Source organism: Cynoglossus semilaevis, chromosome 16, assembly GCF_000523025.1.
Source record: "Cynoglossus semilaevis isolate Cse_v1.0 chromosome 16, Cse_v1.0, whole genome shotgun sequence".
Taxonomy (NCBI): Eukaryota; Metazoa; Chordata; class Actinopteri; order Pleuronectiformes; family Cynoglossidae; genus Cynoglossus; species Cynoglossus semilaevis.
Genome location: NC_024322.1, coordinates 15,090,484 through 15,102,419, shown reverse-complemented (window position 1 = coordinate 15,102,419; position 11,936 = coordinate 15,090,484). Strand labels below are relative to the sequence as shown.

Sequence of the window (11,936 nt, the reverse complement as noted above, 5' to 3'; positions counted from 1 at the left end):
CGGGGGGGCCGGGGTAAGTGTTAGAACTGGGGCTATAGGAAGGAGGTGGGGGCAGAGTAGAGTCCTGCTGCTGCCTGTTGGGGTAGTCTTCATACTTGGGTTGGTGCACTGCGTCCTCATAAGGCGGAGGACTGTCCATCTTGGCAGACATGACTGGTCCCGGCTCACCTAGTGGACAGAATCTGTACTGACTCGTTCTTCACATGTTCAGAAATGTTCACCGTGTCTGGTTTTATGTTTTACTGCAACATTGAACTTCTATGAACGGTTGTTGAACTGTCAGTTGAACAGTTATTAACAGTTCTATCCTGCACCTGAACGCGTCATGTCCAGTGTGGTGTGGACGTCAGACTCCATCAGTCTCAATGACAACAGACATTAGATTAATTAACAAAATAAACACAAACACCATTGAGTCAAAACCATAATTAAAACCCTGATTATAAGCCTCCTCTCAGAAAACTGACATTTAGCCACATTTTAACAAATGATCACTATAGTTAGTGTGCTGATCTTTTTTCTTGGTTCTACTGCAGAACTCTGAAATATAGAAAATAAAAAGTTGATATCGTCCTCACCTTGTGGAGCTCCGTGCCCTTCAGTCCCGTCTCCTTGGAGGTTTGCATCCACACAGGTGGGTGTCATGTTGTAATAGGATCTGCTCTCTGAAATGTACACTGTCAGTGTCTAGGAAACTAGCTGTGGGAAAGCACAATTATTTAGTAATCTTACACAACTGTTGGTGTTTATATTCTCCCTGTTTGTGTCATAGATTAGTGCTTTTTGTTTGGTGGATTATTTAAGAATTAAATTAGCCTGATGTTTCAGGAATAATTAATAATGAATACCTTAATTAAGATTACAACGAAGGCTTCTTCGACAGTTTCCTACTGTGGTTTCTGAAATTCTATATTAAAAATAATAGTGTATTTATATCTAATGTTGTAAATTCACATGGTAAAGAATGTATCATACAGTCAAAAATATGTTCTGAATGTTGGGCTAAAACCATAAAATAAAGATATGTCAAACATTTTTCCGCCTCATTTCCGGTGTTGTTACGTCTAGTTAAACGTCATCACGTCGTCACGTACAGTTTAGAGGCCATGGTGCCTCAGAACTGGATAATGTTTGTGGCTGCCGCATCCTTCTTGTGTTTTTTATGTTTGTTCTTTCGTTACAGACGGTTTGCGCAAGGGTTTTGGAGACAATTCTTCACTAAGATAATGGCGCGCACGGAAAAGCCGTTGTTCCGAATCGCGTGAGTTCAATTCGATATTTAGAAATGCTGTCGTCGATGTAGTTTAGCAACAACTAGCCCTTTATAATCTTTGAGGATCTTCTCACTCATCTGCCTCACGTTCAACATGATATGTGGAGCTGTTCGTCTTAGTCCGTGACGTTTCCTTAAACTAGATTTGTTTTTGTTCGGCATATATACATACATACATATATACACACACACACACACACATATATACATACATATACAGTACGTATATATATATATATATAAATATATATATTTACCTCTTGTTGGGCGATGTTGTTTTAGGACAGCTATTTTTTGGTTAAAATAAATATTTTTATATCTTCTCTATATACTTTGTTTAATTATATATTTTCACTATCATGAAACAAATAAATCTCAGTTTCTCTATAAACTAAGTCTTAATTTTGTTTTTATATAATTGTTCACACGTTCCAGAATTAGAACCTGAAAGACTTTTACTTCTAAAACGTGACCAGTCCTGATGAGTGTTCACCCTGTACTCTGTCTGTCTGTGTCTCTGTGAATGTGTGTGTGGTGCTTCTCCACTGACCTGACCTTTGACATGTGTGTTAGGTACACACTGTACACCAGGACCAGGCTGGGCTACATGTACTACAAGAGACAGATGAGAAAAGCTCGTGAACAGTTCCCTGCTGGACACTCCACGGTCCAGCCCATGGAGTTCAGTGGTACGAGGTGTCGGCTGCACACTCTGTTCATCGTCCATTCACTTAACATCATTTAAACATAAATAATTAATGTTATTCATGTGTTTATGACTACATCAAAGCTCTGCACGTGATAGAACTGTATGTCTGAGTGTGTTGTTTATACTTGATCATTTTGTGTCCGCAGATCTCAAAATAATTCCCATCCCCGTGCTGTCCGACAACTACAGCTATCTCATTATTGACAAAACCTCCAGTGTCGCCGTGGTTGTAGATCCTGCAGACCCTCAGACCGTTCAGGTGAATTATTTTACTTCCTTTGCCTCCAGTCTGTCTGCGTTTTAAAATCTGCGTTGAGATTTTTATTCGCATAATAATTGGAATTATTATGGAACATACGGTAAATGCATTCAAATCCACCAAATCCATACAAGTTCTTTGTGAAAGACCACATGAAACAAAGTCTGTACCAGTGTTTAGTGACAGAAATAAAACAAATAAATGAGGAGTGCTCGTGTGTTAGTTCAACACGGTGACTGAGGATCTGACAAACATTACAGGCTGTTCTGGAGGAGGAGGCAGTGATGCTGGATGCAATACTCTGCACACACAAGCACTGGTGAGTGGCTTCTGGTTAGTTATAAAATGTAGGTTTTTTTGTTAGGTTTAAACATAAGTGATCATTTAGAAGTTTCTGCTGCTCCATTTTCAGGGATCACAGTGGAGGAAACAAAGGCCTGAAGAAACTCTACAGCTCATGTAGAGTTTATGGAAACTCAGCTGATAACATTCCTGGACTCACGCAGTAAGTTCTTGCTTCCTTTCCCTCACACTCTGTGTTTTTCTCCTCTCATCACTCACCACAGCTGAGTCACAGCCGAGGCAACAGTTATTTTCCAGGAGTGCTATTTTAAAACAACGTGTTTTTACAGCAGGTCTTTCTTTCAAAGTGATGGTGACGGAGGGTGGATATGATTTCTGTTATGGTAGTGACAAAGAGAGTTTCGACCTCATTTAAACTCAAAGAAGCTCAGAAATCAAACCTGTTGGTTCTTGGGTTGTGGCTCTGACACGTCAGGTTGTCAGGTTGAAGCTCACACTGTGGGAGGACGAGTCAGGAAAAGACCTTAGGAATAATCAAATGAAACTTGACTACAATCTTAAATACACGGTCCATGTAACTAGACTGGAGAACTCAGAGCTGCCTGTGTCAGCGTTAACACCAGGCTGTCAGTAAGCAGCAGGAGAGGAATGATTCTGACAACATCAGACAACTAAGAAGAAGGACGTGTCTGCTGACGTCTCCAACGTCTCAAGAAGAAGGACGTGTCTGCTGACGTCTTCAACGTCTCCAACGTCTTCAACGTCTCTGACTTCATGGTGTTTTCACGTCATATTAAATAAATATCAGAATCATGTCACTTTTATCTGTGTTTTTATTAAGAAATTCTTTCTCTAATGGAAAACGTTTTTTGCCTTATTCTTTCTCTAATGGAAAACGTTTTTTTTTCCTTTATGCCCTTCAAAACCACTTTAAACTTGTGTGTGTGTGTGTGTGTGTGTGTGTATCACAGCCCTCTCTCACACATGGACTCTGTCACCGTGGGTCGTATGCACTTCAAAGCCCTCTTCACTCCTGGACACACAGTGGGTCACATGATCTACCTCCTGAACAGCCAAGCCGTCGACGCCCCACCCAGCCTGTTCTCTGGCGACCTGGTGTTTCTCTCAGGATGTGGTGAGTCACTGACGTCAGAGTTGAACGTCACTGGTGACGGGTCTCACCTTTTCACCATCAAACTGTAAAACAGCTGTTGTGTTTAATTACAGACAAAGTAATGTGTTCAAAAAGTGACTAATTTAATCCAATCTTTTCCAGTTTAATCACTGCCACAGTAGTTAACTTGAATGCACACACCCAGTAGCCCGGTAGGTGGCGGTAATGCACCAGTTGCCAGTCATAAGGAAGATGCACAGGATGTTTTAACACGGTGTTTTTCAACCTTGAGACTCACAGGCAGGATTGGCCTGGAATTCAAACAAATGTCTAGTAATCGATGCTAAAAATGATTGATAGAATTGTATTTATTTATTGAAATCATATGGAACTTCTGCTGTGTTTGAACCTAAACATGTTTGTTTTTGTTTTAAGGAAGGATGTTTGAAGGCAGTGCTACAACAATGCTTTCTTCCCTGGACACAGTGGCTTCTTTAAGTGATGAGACGCTCCTGTGGCCTGGTAGGAAGATCTTTTTATCACGTGTCAAGTCCAGGATCAATGAGTGGCAGTGGGAGAATGTCTCCTCTGTATGCAGCTCAGAAATCGACATCAGCTTTTATAGCATTGATATTTAGTTTTTGTGTCCCTGTGTCCCTGTGTCCCTGTGTCCTCAGGCCATGAGTACGCCGAGGACAACCTGTTGTTCGCTGCCGAGGTTGAGCCGCGCAACCTTGCCAGAGAAAACAAGTGTCAGTGGGTGCTGCAGCAGCGAGGCCAAAAGCTGTGCACGGTGAGAATGATATATGGCCATTGTTACGCCTCTGCAGCACACCCTCCCAGAAAGGATTTGTGCTGTCCGGCATCTGGGAAGGTGGAGCCTTATCACCAGCGTACAGTGTCGGTGCCGTGAGTGCCCACTTTTCTCACACGCTCTCCTCTTTTAGCCTCTCGGCTCAGCCTCCTCTATGATATCAGCTGCAGCAGAGCTGGGGTTCCACGCTGAGTGAAGCACCTTTACAGAATTTCGATGAGTGTTTATCTGGCATCAGTACAGTCTGGTGTCGAGGCAGGGGAACTGCGTTCACTTCCTGAATATGTGTTGTCTGCACGGTGCACGTGATTGGTTGATGTTAGGGCTGTCGAAAGTCAGAGTGATACAGTAACTGTCTCGATTATTAATTTAAAAGGTGAATGGTTTCACAGCCTTAAATTAAATATATGAACAGGGTTGTTGTTCTTTATTCAAAGTAAAAATAATAAGAAAAAAAAGAAATTTAAGGCCATATTATTATGAGAAAATAAAGTAAAAGAATTGTGTTGTTGGCATCATAATTGCTAACGTTGTCAGCTGCTTATAGACTAGTAGGTGATTAAAAAGATTGAATTAGTCAAAACGTTCTCCCACCTGAGACTGTGCTCTACTAATGAGGTCGAGAGTAAAACAGCTGAGAGCAAAGCGGTGATTTATGGTCGGCCATTAAAGTGCTGCATCATTTGAATTGAAGCAGAGATGCTGAAGGTCCAGGCGGCAAGGGTTAATTTGGCTCAATTCCCCGGTTACCCATAATGCTGCCCTGCATGAATGAACGAGTGGCATGTGAGTGACTGTGGCCACTAGAGAGAGGCGTTGAACATCAATGTTATAACGTGTTGCCTTCACTGACACGTGCTTCGTTTCTCAGAGTCCCTCCACCATCGGGGAGGAAAAGCAGTACAATCCATTCCTGCGCAGCCACTCTGCTGATCTCCATCTGGCCCTGGGACTCCAGCAGGTCATGGATGAAGACTGGATCCAGTTCAGGGCCCGGGTTCTGGAGGAGCTGCGGAAACGCAAAGACCTTTACAACAGGAGGTAGTACTGGGTAAACTGACCGGGCTGTTGGTGCAGAATCACAGACAACACGAGCGGAGCTCTGAGGTACTGTTCATGAAGCAGACTTTGAATGTCCATCAGCCCAGTCACACCTTTGAGTAACTTTGTTCTGTATTATTTTACCTGCATTATTCAATCCTACCAGTGGGGGTGTCAAAGTTCACTCTCATTGGTCACAGAGTTGCTGTGGAATCATTAATCATGATTAATTTTAATCATGATAAAATGACAGAAAAGTCTGTATTTTGGGGGAACAGAAAGACTAATAACAGCAGGTATGTGTGTGGGTTTCAAACCTGTGTTTATTTGTGACTAATCTGAATGATGGAATTATTAATAATAATAAAAGCAAAACTCAAAATTTGACGGCGTCTAAATGAAGGAGTCAGGTTTGTTCTAGAACTCCAGTGAATCTGCACGTTGTCAGACACAAAAGGGTGATGGTTGTAAAGACACAGTGATTTAACCGTCTTTTTCTGTCAACCACGTGTGGACGTTTCAGAAGGACGGCTCATTGGTCTGTTTTTGAATCATCATTCCATCATTTTTAATCCTTCAGCCACTGACAGCTGCTCTGGACTTTAAAAACGTCTTAATAAACAGCAATAATACGACTGAAGGGAAATCACATCTGTGACACCAATAAACATAATAATAATAATAATGTGTTGTTGAAGGGACACAGGTCATGACCCCGTCTCTCTTTACAGACTCTTTGGAAACTTGATGGTAAATCTTAAAATTTAGTTAAATTTTTTCTCAGACACAACTGAACGATTCTATTTTAACTTCTGTCAAAGTGATAGAAATTGGTGACTATTCATAGTCAGCTGAAATTATTTTGAAATATTTAAAAATACTAATAAATATAAATAGATTATAAAAGGGTCATTGATAAAATAATATAAGAGATAACAATAATATTTGACACAACATTGAATCCAGCACAACAATCATATAAAGTTGTATTTCCATTGTGAACACGTGGTATCAGCAGGTTGTTTTCTGTGTTTACCACAAACCTCCTTTGTTTTCCTGTGAACTTGTTGATTTAACCTGTGAGTTCTGCCAAAACAACAATCATGGAGTTGTTGAAGTAACTGCACATGTAGAACTGTTTGTTACTGCGGACGTTTGTACCTGTACTACACCAACTACATGTACTACACCAACTACACGTAGTACATGTACTACATGAACTACATGTACTACACGCTTTATGAAACGCTGTTGTTTGTAATGAAGTAAATGTGACTGAATTGAACTGTCATTGATTTCTGTTTTTAAATGATGGTCGTTTTGTTATAATTCTCACATTAATAATGTTTTCACACTGACACATTAATAACTGTTGGATGTACGGTGACAACAACAACAACAACCTTTTACACTGTCGTCAACATTTTCTGCTTCTCGATGTTTCCTGTGTCTCTTTTCAATAAAACCAAATGAATGTTAAGTTTTTCTCCCACTGAACCTTTGAACTCTGCAGTATTTATAAGTGAATCCACGTTTGTCTGTTGCTCCTGCAGGAGCTGGTGCTGCAGTCGCGTGTTCCCTAGTGAGCTTTGACTGAGACTTTACTGTTGGTTTGATGCTGATTTGCATCTTATTTGCATGTATTTGATTTACAAACATTGCTACGTGTTAGGCCTTTTTACCTCAGGTTATGTTTTAATGAGGAAACATGAAAGTAGGCTCCGTGTTAAGGCTGTCTGTGACGTCTGTTGTCTCCACAAAGCCTCAGAACAGACCGTGGAGAGACGTTTCCTCGTTGCTTTACTTTTCCACGGCCCAGAATAACCAGACAAACAGGTAAAAGGTTCCAGAACAATATATAAACTTGACGAATGTGCAGTGTTTTAAACGATCTACAAACGAATAGAGAAAAACAAATAAACCATAGGATTATTATTACAATGAAACTGGTCTAATGTAAAACCAAGCTTTAACTGTGCATTAAAAAAAATAAAAATGATTATTTGTAGTAGGAAATAAATAACAATTGTTATAGTTATTTTTTTCTGTTTATTGGTCAAATGATTTTATATAAATATCAAATAATAGCATGTCTTTAGTTTTGTAAGACCTTTTTATTTTTCCTTAAATAACAGTGTATTTTATACCGTGTCGTTGAGGATACGAAGACGGACCGGACAATTTAAGAAAAACGTCCAAACTCTGACTGTCCAAAAGGACAATTTAAGAAAAACGTCCAAACTCAGTTTCTGAACGACATTCCTGCCGGAAGTCGAAGTCCACTTTACGTTTTCAACGTAGCCGGATGGCGTCACAAGGCGGAAGCGAAACGTCAGTACAACTGCTGCGGATTCTTTACCTGCCGGACTCTGAACTCGAGTCAAGATGTTAAAAGCCGTTATTTTGATCGGAGGCCCCCAGAAAGGTGAGAGGAAACGACAACATTCCCACCTTTAACCGACCGCTGCGTGTGTTTTGTGGTGAGCTCGGTTGCTAACGCTCCGCTGCTGTGAAGACCCGTGGACGTGTGTGTATTATGACGTGGACAGGAGTCGAATTCAACACTAAGACTTCACAACTACATGGCGCTTTGTCTGAGTAGGTTGTCATTTATAGGACAACACACAGACACAGTGTATGAATACTTTTGTAACCTCCACCATGACGAAAGGATTTATAATCTTAATCCTTATTTAAACCAGGCTCCAATAACAAATAAACATTTGTCCAAGGTCTCTGTCCACAGTCCCCACAGCATCATTAAAGAACGGACTTTATAATGATCTAAATGATGGAGGGGGGTTCTGTCTAAAAACCCCTGGGGTTTGACTATTCCTTGATCTCTCTGTTGTGAACCTGTCGTGTTTGCCTTATTCCAACCTCCAGACTGGATGAACAAGGCAAGTCTGCCACAAAGAATATGAAATACTGGATTAAATCAACTTCTCAAACAATATCTTGTATAAAACATCACAGTGTGGGTTCAGGTGGAGATGCTGTTTCTAAAACAATGGTCACCGACAAGAAAACGTTTGTCTTTGTTTCTACGTCACAGGAAACATGATCAGTTACAGTTTGTTACACTGTCCTCAACAATTCAGTCCTACATTTAAACAATTATTTTTCTGTCTGCGTTTACTCTGACAAAACACACATGTTGGTGTTTAATTTTTGGAAAATATCATAAAATAAAATAAAGTCAATAATTGTATATAATGCTAACAATGCTTCCCTATTAAAACATGTTCTTGTCTTTCTGAAAAATGCATTGAAGTTAAAAGTAAAAAAAAAAAAAAATGTGATCTGTATTTGTTTGAAAGGCACACGGTTCAGGCCGCTGTCATTTGAAGTTCCTAAACCTTTGTTTCCTGTGGCTGGTGTGGCGATGATACAGCACCACATCGAAGCATGTGCCAAGGTCGGTGTCTGTGCAGCTAAAGTACTATTTTGTTCCGCTGCACCCATGTCAATCGGTCCCTTTCTAACTGAATCCATCTTACAGGTTCCAAATATGAAAGAGATTCTGCTGATTGGCTTTTATCAGCCCAATGAGGAGCTGACCAGGTTCCTCATGAACGCACAGCAGGAGTTCAAAATCTCCATCAGGTAAAAAACTCCAGCCAAAAAAACACTGTCACTGGAGGAGAAATAGAGGAATGTATTTAAGTCAGAATTATATTGAAATGACAAAGAAGCGTCTGCTTTCCTGGGCGTTGACCTCTGGAGAACAGCAGCGACGCTCGGAGTACACGGACGGTCTTTGTTTTTCTTCAGTACACACAGAAATCAAGGTAGATCCACACTGAGCAGAACTTTGGCAGCGGGGGAGGAAAAAAAATCTTTTGACAAGAAGAAATCTCCAGCAGCCTCAGACTCAGTGTGTGCAGCTGTGCACTTCTGCAAAAAGTGAGGAAAAATGGGTGTGACAGCATGGGGGGGGAGGGGGGGGAGCCAACAGGAGCAGATACTGCAGTAGTACTGCAGTAGTACAGCCGGTTGAAATGCAAACAGAAATCATGTAATTATGAGGTAATTAATCCTGATTAACAACATTATTGACAAGGACAGCAGTGTGAGGTGTGGATCAGATCAGATCAGATCAGATCAGATCAGATCAGATCAGATCAGATCCTGCTGCGCTGACGTTTCACACAATAATTCACACACGAGTCAGTTTGAAGTGATTTAATTTAATTACTCACACAGCTCAGGTACAGTATGATGCAGTAGAGGTTTTGATGAACTGTCCAGTCCAGGGACACATCAGCATGTGCACCAGTGCAGAGTAAAATCCACCTCCTCCCCCCAGCAGGAAGGCTGACCCCCGGTGACCTGATGATGGTTTTCCAACTGCTGTGGTGTGTCTTCTCTCTGGCTCCGCTGCAGGTACTTACAGGAGTACTCCGCCCTGGGCACAGGTGGAGGGATCTATCACTTCAGAGACCAGATTGTTTCTGGCAATCCTGAGGCTTTCTTTGTTATGAACGCTGATGTGTCGTCCGCCTTCCCCCTGACGGAGATGCTCAGTTTTCAGAAGGAACACGGGGAACCGAACAGCTTTGTTCTCCTGGCCACGACAGTAAGTTCTGTGGAGCTGTTAGGTTAGTAACAGTAACTGGTCCTGTGTCACATGACACATCAGGTCATTAGGTGTTAACTGTTGAACTGGTGCGAAGACTATACAGTGACACACACATGAACAATGAGATACGTCCACTGGGTGGCAGCAGATTGCAATGAAGAAGAAAAAAAAACAGAGAGAGACATTGAAAGATCTATGTTTGTGTCTTTCTTCAATTCCTGTGAGTATCAGTCACTGTTGTGTTCATCTAAACAGGCCCAGTGTGTACACTGAGGAACTGGAAGATCATTTTGTTTCACTACAAAAACAATGTGTGAAACAAAGGTTGGGAAATACTGCGTTGATATTCCTGGTTTACTGTGTATTCAGGGGAGAATATTGCAGTAATGGACTTAATCATGTCCTTTCTGTGTGTAGAGTTTTTCAGTTGCTAAAACATTGTTTTTTCTCATCAGGCCAACCGCAAACAATCCCTGAACTACGGCTGCATTGTTGAAAATGAGGAGACGAACGAGGTGTGGAAGTTTCCTCTTTTTTCATTGGTCAACGATGTTGAATTGCTCTCTTTTCAACCGCTGCCTCTCTTTTCAGGTCCTGCATTACGTGGAAAAGCCCAGCACTTTTGTCAGTGACATCATCAACTGTGGTATATACCTCCTGAACCAGGACATCTTCCAGCACATTGGTGCAGTCTTCCAGAAGAACCAACAGGAAATGTCACTGTGAGTCTGACGGGTTCTCAACCTGTGCATGTTGATACCGTTGGATCCACTTCTCTGCCTTCTTCATTTATTCTTCTCCCGTCCTTTTCTCTTCCTTTCTCACACACTCACCAGATATCCGTACGATGGGTAAGTTGGTGCTGTGGGGCTGCACGTGTGGCAATAGTGCACTTAGTGTTTGTGTTTGGCTGTGGAAAGGATTAGGATTAGGATTGTGTTGGATTGTGTTGGATGGTGTTGGATGCTACGGTTCGCTCTGTGGGTTCTGGCTGTGAAGATGAATTAGTAGTTAACAGTAGTTTTCTGGGAGTTTCTCTGTCCTTCAAATACAAATGACTATTTAAAAATGTATTTATGACAACATGGTGGAGGACGGTGAGTGTTGTTGCCTTACAGGCAGCAGGTCACAGGTTCACTAGTGTGAGAGAAAATTAAGACACACATTTAAAATAGAAAGAATGGAGCTATGTGTGTCGTCATCAAAACCTCAGAACCTCAGAACATCAGAACCTCAGAATCTCTGAACATCAGAACCTCAGAACCTCTGAACCTCAGAACATCAGAACCTCAGAACGTCAGAACATCTGAACATCAGAACCTCAGAACCTCAGAACCTCAGAACCTCAGAACCTCTGAACCTCAGAACATCAGAACCTCAGAACCTCTGAACCTCAGAACATCAGAACCTCAGAACGTCAGAACATCTGAACATCAGAACCTCAGAACATCAGAACCTCAGAACGTCAGAACCTCAGAACCTCAGAACCTCAGAACATCAGAACCTCAGAACGTCAGAACATCTGAACATCAGAACCTCAGAACCTCAGAACATCAGAACCTCAGAACGTCAGAACATCTGAACATCAGAACCTCAGAACCTCTGAACCTCAGAACCTCAGAACCTCAGAATCTCAGAACATCAGAACCTCAGAACCTCACAACATCAGAACCTCTGAACCTCAGAACATCAGAACCTCAGAACGTCAGAACATCTGAACATCAGAACCTCAGAACATCAGAACATCAGAACGTCAGAACATCAGAACCTCAGAATCTCCGAACATCAGAACCTCAGAACCTCTGAACCTCAGAACATCAGAACCTCAGAACGTCAGAACA

The 11,936-nt window shown here is 41.6% G+C and overlaps 2 protein-coding genes across 2 annotated transcripts in view; both read left to right on the top strand.

Annotated features, from left to right (window-relative positions):
* The first annotated feature begins 1,081 nt into the window (after nt 1–1,081).
* On the top strand, nt 1,082–7,010 carry pnkd (PNKD metallo-beta-lactamase domain containing). Its single transcript, XM_008328892.3, has 9 exons — nt 1,082–1,261; nt 1,847–1,962; nt 2,129–2,241; nt 2,502–2,560; nt 2,654–2,746; nt 3,516–3,679; nt 4,094–4,180; nt 4,336–4,451; nt 5,344–7,010. Exons 1-9 carry the CDS (start codon nt 1,107–1,109, stop codon nt 5,515–5,517), a joined length of 1,077 nt encoding a protein of 358 aa, XP_008327114.1. The 5' UTR covers nt 1,082–1,106; the 3' UTR covers nt 5,518–7,010.
* Nucleotides 7,011–7,798: 788 nt separating this feature from the next.
* Nucleotides 7,799–11,936, top strand: part of gmppaa (GDP-mannose pyrophosphorylase Aa) — a 9,851-nt gene continuing 5,713 nt past the window's right edge. Inside the window, exons 1-6 of the mRNA XM_008328891.3 lie at nt 7,799–7,938; nt 8,834–8,931; nt 9,016–9,119; nt 9,900–10,092; nt 10,551–10,610; nt 10,687–10,817. Of these exons, the coding sequence (XP_008327113.1) occupies nt 7,899–7,938; nt 8,834–8,931; nt 9,016–9,119; nt 9,900–10,092; nt 10,551–10,610; nt 10,687–10,817 (626 nt within the window). The 5' untranslated portion in view covers nt 7,799–7,898. The remainder of the gene's footprint in view (nt 7,939–8,833; nt 8,932–9,015; nt 9,120–9,899; nt 10,093–10,550; nt 10,611–10,686; nt 10,818–11,936) is intronic.